This window comes from Mugil cephalus, chromosome 1 (genome assembly GCF_022458985.1).
Source record: "Mugil cephalus isolate CIBA_MC_2020 chromosome 1, CIBA_Mcephalus_1.1, whole genome shotgun sequence".
Classification (NCBI taxonomy): Eukaryota; Metazoa; Chordata; class Actinopteri; order Mugiliformes; family Mugilidae; genus Mugil; species Mugil cephalus.
The window spans coordinates 15,449,763-15,466,566 of record NC_061770.1 but is presented as its reverse complement, the minus strand read 5'-3'; the positions used below and the strand labels follow the sequence as shown (position 1 = coordinate 15,466,566).

The 16,804-nt window shown below is 46.5% G+C and overlaps 1 protein-coding gene across 2 annotated transcripts in view; it reads right to left on the bottom strand.

The window, feature by feature from the left end:
- Nucleotides 1–16,804, bottom strand: part of LOC125011524 (neuron navigator 1-like) — a 74,556-nt gene that overhangs the window by 5,027 nt on the left and 52,725 nt on the right. For both annotated transcript variants that reach the window (XM_047590757.1, XM_047590758.1), the window contains 20 exons: nt 14,909–15,047; nt 12,276–12,579; nt 7,558–8,383; nt 6,949–7,470; nt 6,208–6,249; nt 5,756–5,904; nt 5,493–5,675; nt 5,298–5,377; nt 5,078–5,101; nt 4,788–4,865; nt 3,537–3,620; nt 2,453–2,561; nt 2,248–2,369; nt 2,097–2,105; nt 1,262–1,464; nt 1,005–1,167; nt 705–903; nt 537–625; nt 344–442; nt 65–236 (listed from right to left, as the gene is read on the bottom strand). In XM_047590757.1, coding sequence (XP_047446713.1) covers nt 65–236; nt 344–442; nt 537–625; nt 705–903; nt 1,005–1,167; nt 1,262–1,464; nt 2,097–2,105; nt 2,248–2,369; nt 2,453–2,561; nt 3,537–3,620; nt 4,788–4,865; nt 5,078–5,101; nt 5,298–5,377; nt 5,493–5,675; nt 5,756–5,904; nt 6,208–6,249; nt 6,949–7,470; nt 7,558–8,383; nt 12,276–12,579; nt 14,909–15,047 — 3,596 coding nt within the window. The remainder of the gene's footprint in view (nt 1–64; nt 237–343; nt 443–536; nt 626–704; nt 904–1,004; nt 1,168–1,261; nt 1,465–2,096; nt 2,106–2,247; nt 2,370–2,452; nt 2,562–3,536; nt 3,621–4,787; nt 4,866–5,077; nt 5,102–5,297; nt 5,378–5,492; nt 5,676–5,755; nt 5,905–6,207; nt 6,250–6,948; nt 7,471–7,557; nt 8,384–12,275; nt 12,580–14,908; nt 15,048–16,804) is intronic.

The window sequence follows — 16,804 nt, the reverse complement described above, 5'->3', positions numbered from 1 at the left end:
AGTGCGTACAGACTCACGTCAGGTAAATATAAGCATCGTATGCATTAGTTATTTATCTGCTGACCTTTCAAGGTGACAAAGATTCGAGCGGGACCACTGCTGAAGCATCGGTGAGGTGAGGTTTGGGGCTTGTCTCCTCCTATCAACCTCTGTACCCCCTGGGTCAGCTGGTACATGTGCAGGGAGTCAGAGGTCAGACCGAGGCTGGCTGTTGGGTCAACTTGATTTAAGTAGTCCTGAAGAAAAGAGACGCAAAATAAGCACAATCAAGATGTAAGAAAACTGAGCAATCAAATCAGACCGTTTTGAACCAACCAATTTGCAGTGAAAGACAAGAACTTACTTTGAAGGTCTTAGCGACGAGGGAGTCGAGAGCAGCCCAGTCGGTCCTCGCATTGACCGCCACTGAGCCCAGGTAGAACTCCTGCTGCTGTTTACTGTCCTACAGACACAGGAAGAGGACACAATTTAAAAGTTGTGTAAGATTTGAGGCTGTTGGATATGATTGGATGTTTTAAAAGATCTTCTGCGTTTACCTCTGCTTGATCTCCAATACGGACCAGCAGCCGTGCCGACGCCTCATCCCGTTGAGGAGACGCACTTAACGTGTCGGCTGGAGACGCTTCTGGAAGAGGACACAAGGATTTCATGCGTGCTGCACGTGTGTTTGGTAAACACAGCTGACTGTCCTGTTTGTCTCTTACCTGGTTCTTTACAATCATTCAGACTGTGGCTGAAGGACTTGGTGAGGGATATGCTCATCGGCTGTCTCAGTGACGGCCCTATCAGAGAGGCCAGACCCGAAGGCTGGGAGGTGGAGGAGGTGGGGCCACAGCTGGGGAGGTGGAGCTGACTTCCTGTTTTCAAATGGTCATTTTCTGCCTTCAGGTTCTCCACCGTTGACTAGAATACAAGAGGAACGTTTTAATTTGGATTTGGACACATAACCACAGCATTACTCACACATGTGTGGATGTATGTTACAGAAGATGGGTGAAACTAACCTGCATGCTGTTCATGGCATCACGGAGCTGCTCCAGCTGATGTGCAGAGTTTAAGGCCTCGAGTCGGATGTCTGTCAGCTCCCTCTCTTTCACCCAGAGCTCTGAGCGTAAATCTGATACCGCCGTCTCCTCATTGTCTCCCTCCTCTGTACTCTCCATGATCCTGAAAGGGCCAAGATGCTCTTGTCAGAGGGAGACACCCACAAACTCTTACTTCATAAAATGTCACTATCGAGCTTAGGCCATTTTGCACTTACACGGAGGAGATGGCAGAAGCCGAGGTTTTGAGAGATGGAGGCAGGTCCTCTCCTCCTTCACCTCCTTCTCCTCCTTCTCCGCCTTCATGAAGCATCTTCGGGGAGTTGGGAGCCGAGGAGTCTGGGGTGGCGATCTCTTCAATGTCTGAGTAGGTTTTCGAGCCTTTCTTAATGCTGAACGCCTTGTTGAAGGAGCTCCTCAGCTGCACAGAAACAGGAGAGCAGACGGATAAGCTGAGAGTTAAACCATAATTCAGTGGATCACAGCATTCACGAGGAGGCGAAAAGGAAGTGTTAGAAATGTTAATTTAACACATGCTAAACATTAAAGGAATAGTTTTTTTCAGTTTTTAAAGCACGTAACACTTTCCATAACTACAGTATGTTTTTATATAAATATGAGAGGGATGTTACTTTGGTCTAGAAAATTAAAAACTATTCCTTTAAGATTTCAGTCGCTTTCCGCAACTTGCTCTGGATTTAGTGCCGCGCTGCAGGGTCAGTAAAGACTAAGTCAAACTGGATGTCGGTTAAAAAAACATATTCATACGGAGGGATCAAATACACAGTAAAGCATGGTAAAAATGAAGATTGCATGTATTAAACGTTGATGATTAAGTTGCGCGCTTTTAAAGGAACATCGTGTCTGCTGTTTGCCACGCTGTTTATTCAAATGAATAATTCACGATTCAGGCAGCCACTCAGTAGAGTAGGAGGTCACAATCAGCAGAAATGGAGGGCACTCGAGGACTGCACTGAGGTCTCAGACGGTCCATCATGCATATGTGATTTTAAATAATAGAAGCTTTAAAGATCCCACAAAGCCTGCACTCACCTCAAAGACCTGAAACAGCAAAATAACACAACACAGAGGAGGGAAAGACTGGTCATACTTCATCCACGCTGCTTTGTCATTTTCATTAAGGAGACAAACATTTGACATTCATCGGCCGTGATGATAACAAACAGACTCCGTTCATTCTTACCCAGCTCTTTTTCTTCTTCTTCTTGGCGTCCTGGTCCTTCAAGCTGCCCAAACTCGACATACTGGTCAAGCTGTTCAGGCTGGAGATGCTCTCGCATGAGTTCTGACGGCGCATATTCACATCTGGAAATGAAAAACAAAAAAATAATCAGCACTGCAGTGCTGGCAGATGTGCAGAGAGAGAAAGAGCTGGTTGACACACAGACCTTTCATGTTATCTGGGGTGTTTAGGGCTCCATGTATGACTGCCTGAGCTTCTTCATTCTTGGTCTTCAGAGCCTCGATGGTCTCCCGCAGCTCCGACAGCTCTGAGTCCTGCACAGACAGTTAGATAAATGTCATCGAGCTGTTTTTTTTGAGTAAGACATATACTACTGAAAAAAACAGATCCATTAAAAACAATTAATAGTCAAGTTCACATATATCTCAGCCCATCTCAGCTGAAGTATTTAATATGTACTAAATTCTTCTTTCTATAATTAATATTCATTATAGTAATGTATAATGATATATTTTATAAGAGGAATCCAGATTGTGAATTAGTCTTTTTCTAAATCACCAGCATTATTTGATTTTTCCCATTTTTGCTCCAGATGTATGAACTAAAGGTCTCTCGGATGTGACAGTAATTTTGTTTGACGTTGAAAAAAAAACCCTCAAACTAACAGTATGAGTTCACACACCCGGCGGGCTTGATCCCTGCTAACAATGTGAACAGTTCAAAAGGACACAGAGTTCAAAACAACAGAGCCTCTTTTGCACTGCTTATTGTCTGCTAAAGTCCATCCCACTCGGCTCTAAATGGAGCCACCCGGCCCATCTCCTCAAGGTTAAAGAGTGTGCGCTCCAGGCTGAGCTGCACAGGTCAGTGCGCTGGCACAAACAACAAAGACATTTTCTGGGGCGGTCTAGACAGGCCTTTCAGAGGGAGCAGCAAAGCATGAAGCGACGAGAGAGACTCCTCCGCGCACCGAACGCCGCCTCGGGCTCCGAGCAGGTCGTTCACACCAAAACAGACACAAAGGCAGAAGAATCCAGGAATGCGATGTTCGCTCTGAGTGCACGTGCAGACTGAGCTTATCGTTCAGCCTTGAGAGGTTTTCGTCCATTGATCTTCTCTGTCCTCTCACGCCAGTTCACATTATGTGACCGCAGCCCGGGCCTCTAACCTACATTCAGCTCCGGCTGCGGGCGGCGATCAAAGTCACCTCGATCCACGTTAGCGCTCAGCTGACCGCTCATAAGACATGCGTGACGGTGGAATTCAGGATAGTGTGGCTGTGATTGTACCTTCTGCTCGTGGCTTATTGAAAGACTCTGCAGCCGAGTTGTCATCAGAGCCAAACTCTGCTCGAAGGCAGCCACCAGATTCGCCTGTTCGGGAAAAAAAAAAATGGTTTATTACAATCACCAAGAGATCGACACATTAATTTGCAGGAGGGACTCAACATGGAAGAAGATAAGGTATTAAGAAACGAATTAAACAAGTAATTGTAACTGTTCAACTTTTATCCCTCATATATGGGGCCGAACAAGACGTCTTTTGTAGGAAATTTCCATCCTCCCTTATCTTGCTCTCACACGCCCACTTCAGCCCACAGGAGGACGGGAAAATTACTTTCTATTCTTCTTTACAGAACGTATTAATACAGTGAAATAATGGATTCAGCCCAGTCATTAATCCAGCACGTAATCAGGTTTTGTTTGGCGCATCTGAGTTGACCCGCTGGCCGCCCTCGGGTAATAAGGTCAAACAGTATGTAATGAAAAATAGGAAGGCACAAAGATAGACGTGACTGATGCATGGAGCCGTGCGTAATGCCTGTTATGTTTTAATGCTGCAACTGGGCAAATGAAACCGCTGACGAGGGGGTCGCACAATGTCGTAGAGTAGAGAAAGAGAGTGTGCGATACCCGTGTGTGTGTAGTTCATGAGGAGGTTAGCAATACGAAGCATTGATAAGAAAGTTGCTGTGACAGCACAGATATAATCCAGGACCGACATACAACGCTGTTTCATATTATATATATTATATTTACATCCTTCTGTTATATTTCTGGCAGACTAGACGGTCGACGAAGGAGGGGACCTTGCTACACATGTCAGAAAACATATATTCTGATTAATGATTTGATTTATTCAAGCTGGAACCTCCAACCTCTAATCTGGATATTGCTCAGATATTGTTCATTCTTCCTCTGCCGCAGATTGTTCAACATCTGTGGCGCCTCTGCGTGTATCGGTTACTCCAGCCCCGAAGGCGCTGAGGCGGACAGCTCGTCAAGGTGAGCGGCGATTATTGAGGGTGTAAAATGAGATTGCTAATTCTTCGGTCGCCTTGAGGTGAAAGGTTGGCAGGTGGACTTCCAAGTGTTTTAAAAACAAAACTTTCAGTTACTGTTTTATAGGAATGAGTTTAGGGAATTCCTTCCATAGTTTAAATGTGTCTAAAGAAATCTTATGTAAGAAATTTAATTAGGAAATTTAAAAAAATAAGTGGAAGTTGTCAAGTTCTGAGGTAAAAGACAAAGTGCACGTACATTTGCCGTCAGCTGTGTGGTCAGGTTGGACACCTTCTCCTGGGAAGACTCCAGCTCTCGCCTCAGCTTGCGGATTTGCTGTGAAGAAAAACATTGACGGTGCATTGTGAAATAGCCACATTCACCGCAGCAGAAGAGGCAAGGCTGATATTTTACAGAGTGGATGGTGCTCATGAAATGAGATGAATGACAGACTCCCACAGACGGCACGGATGACAGTGATGGATGAAAGGGAAAGAAAGAGATGAGACGGAGAGAAGGAGAAAGGGGCAGGAAAGGAAACCGCTTACCTCTCCCTGAATCCTTTCCTCAGCCTTGGAAAGAAAGGGGGAATAAAAGTCAAGATGTTAGATAAGATGCAGGAGAGGAGAGGAGAGGAGAGGAGAGGAGAGGAGAGGAGAGGAGAGGAGAGGAGAGGAGAGGAGAAAAAAGAGAAAAGAGAGAAAAGCATCACTGTACACACACCCATCCATTCATCCATCCACACACATACATACACGCTGTAGCTACCTGAGTATGCACGCCGCCCACACTCACCGAAGAGTAAGTCGACGAGGCATTGGATGCCAGCGAGAGCACGGACCCATGAACTGGAGGGTAAACATTGACAGCAAAAAAACAAACCAATAAGCAGCTGATATAGAGACCGTGATGGAGTCAAACCACAAGACGTGACAGAAGGTTAAGATTTGACAGGCATCGCACCTTCATCATTGGGCTCCCTGTCCCTGAAGGATCCGGAGCGAACCATTCCCATGCTGCGGGGACGTTCAGCCAGCGACAGAGTGCTGCCCAGTGGCGATGCCCCGTACAGCTCCATAGAGGCGTCATGTGTGGGGATGCTGTTGGATCGAGTCATCCTCGGAGGTCCGCCAACAGGGCTGGGTACTGGGGTCAGAGGAAAGAGAGTTACAGTTCTGATTGAGGTAAATGTGAAGCTTTAATTATTCTAGTCTTTGCATACACACCCATACTGGTCTTAGAGGTGCGGGGCAGGGAGGTGGGTGAGGACAGCAGTGGAAGAGTGAGCGAGTCGGTCATGCTGAGAATAGTATGAGAGTGCCTCCTCTCTCCCTTCTCCTTCCCTTCCTCCTCAACCTGGGAGGCACTGTTGAAACTACACAAACAGAGGACAATGTCAGCGTCAAGGTGGTCGGTTTGGAGCATCTCCAGCAAAAACACCGAGCGGAGAAACACATGAAATGTTGCCAGCAGGACGCAATTAGATCCAATTTTGAAGATTGCGCGCGACAGAAAATGATGTCTTGTAGCCCCGCGGCCAGCGTCAACACAATGTTATCAGTGACGTCTCTGTGTGTGTACAATTAAAACACCGTGCCAAAAAATGCATCAGAGTAGGAGAGGCTGACAGCCTTAGGTGATGTTGTGTTGTGTGTGTGTGTAGCGTGTGCCCACTTACCTTAAACCTTTCTTTGGCAGTGTGTTTCTGTCTCTCTGGGAACTGTGGAGATTAAACAAAGTCATTATTTAAGCACTGATGTAGGGAGTTATTAAACTCTCAAGAACAGACAGCAGGCACAAAGAAGCTCAGTAAGACTGGCAGAGAGCTGGTGTCAGCCCGTAATTATGACTTCAGTCAGCGGGGCTGGTGCAACTCTGATAACAGGTCTATAGTAATAATAGACCAGCTAGACCCCTCAGTCTGTGTGTGTGTGTGTGTTAATGTGGTTTACTAGTCATTTGAGTTTATATGCAAATACACTTTTTGCCTTCTCATTAAATCAACTGCATGAACTGTTCCACTTATTAGTTATGTTTCTATAATTTGTGGAAATAAAGCATCTCATTTAGGATGTTTTGTCTCTGGTTTCCTCATTAAAAACTCAAGCTTCACTAAACGCTATTGCAGTCAGAAAAAAATACGAATGTGCTCCAATAGATTTGGTCTCCATTGGCAAAATTAATTGTTGGTCTTGTTTATTTATTATTATTTATTTATTTTGTCAGAATGAGCAGGGTTTAATAAGAGGAGGGGAGTGTGTGACTAAATCTATTTCTGATCGCTCATGTCATCCCTTGGCAATGAACGATGCAGTTCCTCGTCCGACCAGAAGGTGGAGCTATGTGGCTGCTTTGATATGGCTGGGCTGATGTACTGCCTGTGCATGAAAAGATCATATTAAAGCAGGACTGAACTGACCTGTCTGCGAGAGTCAGCGACACTCTACTTCCAGAGCTCCAGCTGGACGGAGGTCCTCTGTCCTCCTGTCGCTCTTTGTCCCTGGACTCTATGGTGGTGTAACCTCTTACTAAACTCTCCCTCCCTCTCTCCTTCTCCTTCTCCTTCGGCTCTGGAGCCAGGCTCATCTGGAGTGGCAGGGACTCCATGCTGCGATGGAGCCCGGACATACGGGGGTAAAGCAGGGGAGAGGTGCTCCCTTCGCTCCTTTCAACTCCGAGGGAAGTGACCTGCCTGGGTCCTAACCCTATGCCCGAGCTGGAAAAGCAGACGGAGGAGTTCACATTGAGTAAAGGTGCGGGGCTGGGGGTCAGGCCAGGGCTGTTGGAGCCGCCTCCGGAACTAGACAGCTCTTGGAGTTTAGAATAAGGAGGAATCTTAGGAGGAAGGGCATCCTGAATCCCCACTTCCAGGCTGTTGGAGTTCAGCTTATCAAGCTGGGCCATTGATGGAGGCTTTGCCAGGCTACGCACACCAGATAACCTAAAGACACACAGAGACGATGTAGATGATAAAACACACTGATACTTTAGTTTGAGTCTGGGCAAATTAAAATATGAATATTCATACCTGTGTGTGTTGGGTGAAGGGAGATCCAAGCTCTTGCCAGTGCTGGGGGGTCTTAGTCCGTGTAGTTTCCCTCCGTTCTCTGAGGGGGTCTGAGCAGGACTGGCCTTCAGAGACCCACCTCCACACTCAGAGTCAGACACTACAGCTTTAGCTTTGGCTCTTTCTTTCTCCTTCTCCCTGTCTGTTTGATTGACTGGACTGGGACTCGGGATCCCACGTCCCGCTGATTTACTCAGCCCTGTTCCAGAGCTGAACCCCGAGGCGGGCTCTTTGAGCCTCGAGCCCTGGGAGGCTGCGGCGGAGGGCTTCATTAGCCCAGAGCCCGCGTCCATGGTGGTGCTCACTGGGCGAGCAGAGCTCGGTCGGGTCAGAGTCAGGGTGCTCGTCTTGGCCGGGCGAGGCAGGGAGCGGTACTGGAGAGACGTCCTGGCGTTCGGAGACAGAAAACCACTGTGGTCGCTGCTTGAAACATCTAGACTCGTCTTACGTCCCCCTCCGCCGGCCCCCGGCTTGACAGGAATACCCGATGTTTTGGGAATCTTCCCCACTGTCGCAGAGCCACTGGGTATGGTGCTGCCGCCTGTATGTGACACAGAGGTCGCGCTGGCGTTGCTCGTGCCGTTACTGGTAGCCGTGGTGGGCTTCTTAAAGCCAAAGCTTCCACCGGTCGAAGGCCTGACCAGGCCGGATGGAGGTTTACGTTGTTCACCAGCTCCAGTGCCGTTTCGGTGCTCTTTGCCAGCATCAGAAGAGGAGCGCTGTAGACCTGAAGTCTTCACCGCTAACCGAGACTTATCCATGGGCTTCCCATCTGATTTCACTGTACCTAGAGCCAAAAAAAAGAAAAAGAAAACACTCATGAGAACTTTAAAAGTATAAAGCAGTGTCTGGTTTTGCTGAGACACAATATCTTATCCGAACACCTACAAGGTCTGACTGTCTGCTGATAAAAACAAATCCCAGAGGAGACAGGCAGCTAATAGACCGGGTTCACAGCCAGCTTTACCATCACACACTGTTATCACGCAGTTACTCTTCTTTTCCATCCCAATGAACTAAAACAGTTTTCTTTTTCCAGTTAGTTTTTTAGCTTTCCAGTAAATGCACGTGTCCGTGTCACAGCTGTGGAGTGCTGAGATTAACGTGCGCTGCAACGCTCTGGAAAAGTGGTATTCATGTTCACGAAGTGCGTCTGCGGGCGCAAAACGTGTAGTACCGCTGAACTTCTCCGCTCTGGAAAGCTCCGTGTTATAATAAAGAGCATTGTAAGAGGGATATTTTGGTGAAATGGGTGGGAGTTTGTCCCGCTCTGAACGTTGGCAAATTAATTAGATTTGTTTGGAAGTTATTAAGGGAATAACAGTCTCAGTCTATTAGCCACATGTGGACTGTACGCACAGCCCACACAAGTCCACACTACCCACGCTCTTAATTTGTATCTAATGGGACTTGTTATGTGAGGTTTATATACAAGGCATTAACAGAGTCAAAGAACTGCTGTTGAATGAGACCCACCGGCGTGCAGCCTGGGGACATCTGGAGTCACTTAAGAGTATTTATAAGGCCGCAACAGACACACTCACACACACACACATAGGGGCAGACACATATATACCACACACACACTCACCGTCTGACAGCTCTCAGTGATTGGATCTTATAGGAATGTGACACTGACAACACATTACGCTCTGAGTTCTTTTCTAAATGTGAAAATTGGGTTTACATGTCAAGTCGCAAACTCAATCCATTGTATAACCGCAACGTTGCCAGTTTCAAAAATATTAAGCTGAAAAGAGAAAAAAAAACACAAATGTTGGCAGTGAAACACTGACGCCATACGTGTTCATTTCTGACATAAATGAAGCCTGATTTACTGACACCGGCTCTGGAGACAGTGAAGCTCACAGCTCGACGTGCTGTGTAGAAGCGACAGTGAATCATGACACGTCTCGACGCAAGAGGTCTGCGTGTCGGATAAAACTGAGATTTAAATTGCGAAATTCAGACAGAGTGGCAGACAGAGAAATCATTTTTCACAAAATTTCGTCTCCTACTCCAAAACCACCGAAGGGGAGGGAGGAGTAGTGGAAAGAGGGAATGAAGATGCTAATGCATGCGCACATATAGAAGCGCACACACCAATATTCCCATCTATAATTCTCACCATTTTTCCCAAGAACGCTAACCGCCTCATTGGCAGACAGAACAGTTCTGCTGACATGGCCTCCCATCACACGTCACCATGTGTCACCATATTTGTGGTTGTTAAGACACAGTAGCAGTGTTTATTTGTGTGTGTATGTGAGAGTCACGGGTTTGCGTCGGTGGCAGAGGGTGGCTGGATGCACTTGCAGGTGTGAGTCTCTTCGAACTCATGCGAGGAAAGGATTTGACAGTCGGAGCTGACATGATGACAAACACCTGCAGCTAGGTAGTGCATCCACACATCCAAAAAATAAAACTGAAAAAAACAGCCATAAAGTGTCACCTCTAGTTCTGAGGCAACACTCAAAGCTAGAAAAACACAGCAGAGCCAAGAATCCAACAACATCTCAGAGGACAAAAAAATCTATTTAATTTCTAACTCCTTAATTCTCAGGTTGAGTTCATTCCATTTTTTATGACTCAAATTCCTTTGCTTCACAAATTCAACTACATACAGTACCCTCAGAGAGGATAGCGCAACAGAGAAGAGTTTATTCTTCCAGGAAAGACTAGCACTGAAACAGCAGTAACAAATTCATTCAATGACCAAAGAACAAGTTCAGTATTTATTTATTTTATAATTATTTGAATAAACATATGGACACATTCATTATTACACAAGATAAGATGTTACAACCCCTTGTGCCAATATCCAAAGCCAAACACATTAAGAAGCCCAGTCCAACCAGCAGGCTAGCAGTCAGCTAACAACTAGCAACCAACAAGAAGACACAGGCTAACTAGCCTAGCTAACAGCAGTACGTATGCCGCACGTCATTGGGTTTTTCGTTAAGTTAGGCCGGCGACACCTCAAGAAGGCTTAACAGTGAGTAACAGCGTCCTGGAGTCACCCCCCTCCATGCTGCCACCGCACAACCGTGTGACTTTCAACCAAGAGATTAGCTTAGCCTTAGTACTAACTACTAAAACCACTCAGCTAGCCTTACCTTTAGCATGCTCCCCAGCTAGCATGTTTCCTCCTCAGAAACACAGAGTTGCTGCTCTCCTTTCTCTTATATTTAATTTGAAATGATTGTCAGACACAACGCGACATTCAGTGACGTTAACACCACTTAAGTTTTATCGCTGTCTATCTGCTGATGATTCATCAGTGAGATTCATAAATAATCAGTCGGTCAAACCACAATGAAAATTATTCACTAATCCCATAGACTAACTACAGCAACATACACTATAGTTGGTTTATAGTGGATCATGCTTATAGTACGTCTTCTACATGCAGACATATGGAACTTGAGCGCGGTCCTCGTCTACTCAATATATTGCTGCTCCTTCATAAATGTCACACACTGTCTGTCTCCTATAATGCCACAAACATGCAGACACATCAGAAATGAGACGCACGCAGATGCACAGCCAAACCTCAGTGATGAACTGAGCTCAAGCATGAGCAACACCAACTTTCTACTCAACTCAACTCAGCTCTAAGAAGGTCTTCGCCTCACGAGGCTGAATTCACCATCTCTTCCACGCTGATGAACTACAAAAAACTTTCTACAAAAACATGTTTTCACCGCATCAACAGATTTAATTTCCAGTCTCAAACTCTGGGGAGGACTGGGTAGCCACGATAACAGAATCATACGGCTGACGTCGACAACAATAACAGTGCGGCACACCGATCACAGGCTGCTTCAACACACTTGTTTGGCATATCTGTCATTTCAACAGCTGGCAATGCAAACACGGGACAGTCCCACAGAAAGAGGACTGTTACACAGACCCCGACTATCTAAACTGGCACACAACGCCACAAATAATATCCTGTTGTTTCACTTATTTATATGTGTGTAAGTGTGTGTGCGTGCTTACGTAAACAGCACACAGATGGTGTGCTTAAAATGCAGCTGCACAATCACCATCATTGTGCTCTTTGTGTGTGTTAGTTAAGTGTGATGGGTGACACTCTCACCAAGGCTGGCACAATCTCAGACGGGTTTGAGCGCACACGCACACACACGCACACACACACACACACACACACACACACACACACACACACACTAAGCTAAGCTAAGAGAAGCAGACTCACTCTCTAAAGGCCTTTATTTTAGTGCTATAAATTCACTCTGTTCAACACATAAATAAAGCTCGGATAGGAAGAAAAAACACTGTTGGTCAGTGTGTGTGTGTGTGTGTGTGTGTGTGTGTGTGTGTGTGTGTGTGGTTGGCTGGCAGGAAGGGTGTGGGTGGTGATGGGCGTTTGATACATGGCACCACTTTCCAAAAGCCCGGAGGGTGGGCTGCAGCTGTGGATGAATGTGTGCGACAAAGAGAGAGTGTGTCTGTGACTGTGTGTGGGTGTGAGACTGTGAGAGCGAAGGAATATTAAAAGACAGCGGGGGCAATGTGTCACTCTGTTGCTGTTATGAAATCAGTTCAAGTGTAGCTATATCTATTCCACACACACACACACACACACACAAACACACACATATATATATGTTTCACATTACTGTCACCGCGTGTGTGTAAATGTCTCCACTCACCTGCCACTTTCAGGCCGCTCTGAGAGGTGTGTGTGATCGGGGAAGTGACTCCCACCGGTGGGTTTCTTCCTTTCTTCAACACATTTCCTTGACCCAGGGCCTGGGGCTTCTTCAGTTCACCCTTCCCTCCTTCCTGCCCGTCCCCGTGCGGCCGCGTCTTTTTCCATTTATTGGCCGATTCAGACTTCAGACTTCCTGTATCGTAGACACCGCCGCCTTGGCTCTTGCGGCCGGGTTTATTATCATCGGAGTCCCAGGACAGGCCGCTCTCCACTAGAGATCTCTTTTCCGCATCGGTCCGCATCTAGAGAGAGACGGACAGAGGCTATTAGATGCGCTGTGTCAAAGGGAGAAGGGAGTGTGTGTAATCTCACACAACACGGAGAGAGCAATTACTTGTATATCTCTAGGAGGCTGTTTAGCTTTTGCAAGTCAAACCCTTAAATGGGGTTTAACACTCTCATAATCGACATAAAATGGTACATTTATACAAAACGGAGTATTTTATGTAAGCATTTTACACGTGTTGATTCAGACCGATCAGCGGGCCATGCCTCATCTCCATGAATCCGAGCAGGAACGCACAGCCCTAAAACTCACTCACTGACGTCTCATCCTCTGCGTCTACATAAACCCTACTGTATGCTATGTTGGAGAACTTCAAAAGAGAAGTGGACTGAGACAGCAGGGGAAGCAACAGCCCAGCAATAACAAACACACATACGCCACGCAATATTAAATGAAACACACACAATAGACAGCACAGGCTAAACATAATCCAATAAGGAAGAATGTCAAATGTTACACAAAAGGAAATGTGAAAATAAGGTTACGGTGGAGGCAAGGTCTTCTGAGAGACACCAAGGGAGGACGGATATGACTAGTTTCACAAGGCAGCTTATTCTCTCCTCTGTAGGGGGGCAACAGTTACACAATGCATCAGGAAGGGGCATGGACATGAGGCTGTGTGTGTGTGTGTGTGTGTTTGTGACATTGCACCCAGTGATTCTCATAAGCACTCATATGATGAATTCCTGTTTTTATTAAAACCAATAGACCCCATGGGCAGGTTCACATGACATAAAGAGGAGGCATGCGCGGGAGTGCACTGTATGGCCATGTGTGTGTCCTGTTAGAGCTTGTAGATAAAACACTGCAATTTCCTCACACACATTCCCTCATTATTGAAGCAGAGGGGGGCGAGATGCACATATGGTCACATAGTGTGGCACGACACGTGTAATCAATGAACAGACAGAAGCTGAGAGAAGGTAAAACAAGGTGTAATGACTTCAGCGCTTGATCCCTCTCCTACACACAGTATGCTACACTCTTAATCTGATGCTCTCTCATACTGTCGTCTTTGCTTGCGCTCCCTTTGTCCCATCATCTTCCTCTTCACCACCCTCACATCCCTCTTGAATATGTTATACGATACGTGGGAGTGCATGCAAAGCCAGAGCTGCATATGAGGGGGAATTAAAAAATCAACAGAAATGAAAAGAGAAAATGTGGAGTGATGCAGACGTGTGTGTGTGTGTGTGGGGGTGGGGGGGGGTGGGGGGGGGTAAATGGTTTTGGGACACAAAGAGACAGAGGAAAAAAAAAAACATCAGCACAGAAGGGGGTAAAGACACGGAGTCATGTGCATCAGACAATGTGGGGCGCATGATGATGTGATGGTTGGTCGGTTGCCATGGTGATGATGCCATGGGGTGTAATGGTTGCCATGACTCCTGCATCTAGGCGTGGAGGGAGGTGCCCCGGTTCTTCCGGCTCGCTGGCCCGGATGCAGGACTGCAGATGGCCCTGTGTGTGCACATGTGTGTCTGTGTGTGTGTGTGTGTGTGTGTGTGTGTGTGTGTGCGTGTGTGTGTGTGTGTGTGTGCAGATGGCTTTGCCTTAGACCTGTCCTTCAGTACATGAGAGAAGACAAAGGCCCACACTCTCAGCATCCCTGTGCCTCGGTTGCTATGGTTACACTGATTCTCTCTCTCTCACTGTCTCCCTCTCCCTCTAAAATCCCACTACATTAGTCACATATACCACATTGCGGAGGTGTGACCTAAATCAGACAGTCTGCCGAAACACCCTCAAACTGGAGCCCATGTAGCTACAGATGGATCTTAAAGGATTCAAGCGGAGTTGTGAACAGGACTTTTAAACAACAGAGCCTCCAATTGACTAAATAAGCGGCATAATAGAAGCTCCTAAAAGCTCTGGCATGGCTGTTATGTGCTGGGTGGATCATTGACCGCCACGAGTCCATCATCTTCACGCTCTTTTCAAAGCTGCCACTTAAGACCGAAAGCTTCCCGGAACAGTGCAGCTGCGCCGTCTGCAGAGAATCTGTTGCAGCAAACATTGATCCCGGCAGAGTGATAAATATTATTGGTGTGTGTAGAATACTTAATCAGGCCTTTGTCTCCGCTGCCTGTTAAGTGTATGCGTGTGTGTCCTCTGTGTACGACACATCATTCAACCTCCTCATCAGCACCTGAGTGGATTAACAGCTCCATCAATGCTTCTGTAACCAACACGGACACACCTCTCATCCATCCATCTCCGACAGCGGAGTGTGTGCGCATTACATTAGGCTTGTGTGTGCGCGCGTGAGAATGTGTGTCACTCACCACAATGGTGGAGTTTCTGCGGGAGCCGATGGGAGTGGTAGGGAGGGAGTTCAGAGTGGGACTTGTGTTGAACTCTTCGGAGCTCAGGTTGTCCGAGCCGTCACTCAGTCCACTGCTGATGGAACTGCTCTCGTCCCAACTGAAAGAAACCGGGACAAAGAAAACATATCAGATAACAATTCAAAGCATGTGGAAATGCAGACGAGTAGCTGCACGGGTAGAAATGACCTCATGATTAAAAGCAACATCATGGGTCAACATATTTGACACACAATTGATAATACAGGAAAATAAACACTGGTTAGTGGTGTCATTGAACTGACCAGACTGTGGAAGTGGGTCTTAAATAAACAGCTGGGAACCTGTGTGTTATAACATCACGTATAGTAGGTAAGAGGAAGACAAACTCCCATCTAACAAATACACTGCCATCTGTGGTCAAAGGCACGGGTTCATCAGCTTATGTTAAATGCATGAGTTACTATAGTGCACTAATTAGGTTGAACCGAGGCAATGACAGAGGTGTGCTCCTATTTTTGGTGTACAAATCTGGGCTGTGTCTGTGAGTCCCCTCCGACTGGTCAGCCTTTTTAACTCCAAGGGCGTACAGCAGCTTATTGTCTTCCCCAGCTTAGATCACTCAAAGTATCAAATATCTGACTGGAGCACAACAAACACTGTTGAGTGGATATTTCACCGCACCGCAGCTTCGTTAGCGCCAGGGGCTTGGCTCGCAGTTTGTCTTTTTGATTAAACATTCAGAGACCTCATTTAGTAAACGCTGTCTGCTCTAAATACCCAACTTTCACTCTGCACGAGCTGAAACACTAGGGCAGGCTGAAATTCTGAGTGCTCTTGACATCATATCAGCCCCCACACACATGCGAAAATAGCACGAGGAGAATATACAGCGATGCATGCGCCCACGAGTGCATCCAGCGCCGTGGCGGGACGGTGAAGTCTGTCCACTTGGCAGAGGAGAAATTGTTCTGAGAGTGCCTCACACAGGCAGGTTGTGGGCTAGTTTTATTATTAGTTAGAGTAAGAATGAATCAGTAAACACCCTACTTGTATTTCAGTGCTGCGGACTGTTACATATCAGCCATTTGTGATGTTTAGTGTGTTTCAGGAGTGCGTTCATGAAACTACTATAATTCAGACTAAAAATTAAGGGTTAGTTTTCAAAAAGAAATTGTTGCAATCAGTATATGTGTTGTTTTTAAGAAGGATATTTACTATTTTATTGGATTTCTATTTCACGTACCCCTTTACTTTCTTATTTTTGTAACAATTTACTTCATCTTCTTATATGCTCATTAAACTTGTAACTGAACTGTGGCCTCGTTTTCTTACACAGGTATCATATGATGCTTCCCCATTTTCAGCCTGAAAGTGAAAGATACAGAATATGCAGCCATTTGCTAACTTTGCTCATATAAAGAAATGACTGATCAGATCTTTTCAGGGACGGAGAAGGAGAGGCACGCGTGTGCGGTGTGTTGGGGTACGTGGATGTGCATTCTCATGCGCCTGCATCCGTTATATGGGTCATCCTTAGGAAGTTAGGCGGCTGGGATCCGCTCTCATTAGGGTCAATAGGTCAGACTGATGTTGTTACTCCACTGTAAATCAAGTTAAGAGCATGGGCTTGTTTAATGAGGTCATATATGTAGTTAAACAAGGGGAGGACGGGAGGACGGAGTGGGGGGAAAGCCGTGAGGGCCTTCCGGTTGGGTGCCTGTATGGGTCACGCTGCACCCTGCGGGAGTTGATGTCAGGAATCGGGGGGAGCCCTCGCTGTCTAGCCTGTGGATAAATCTGACACAAAAAAGAGCAGACATGATTTCGCGTCTGAAGTGGCTGTCAGGCAGCTCTGTCTAAATGCCAGAGCGAAGA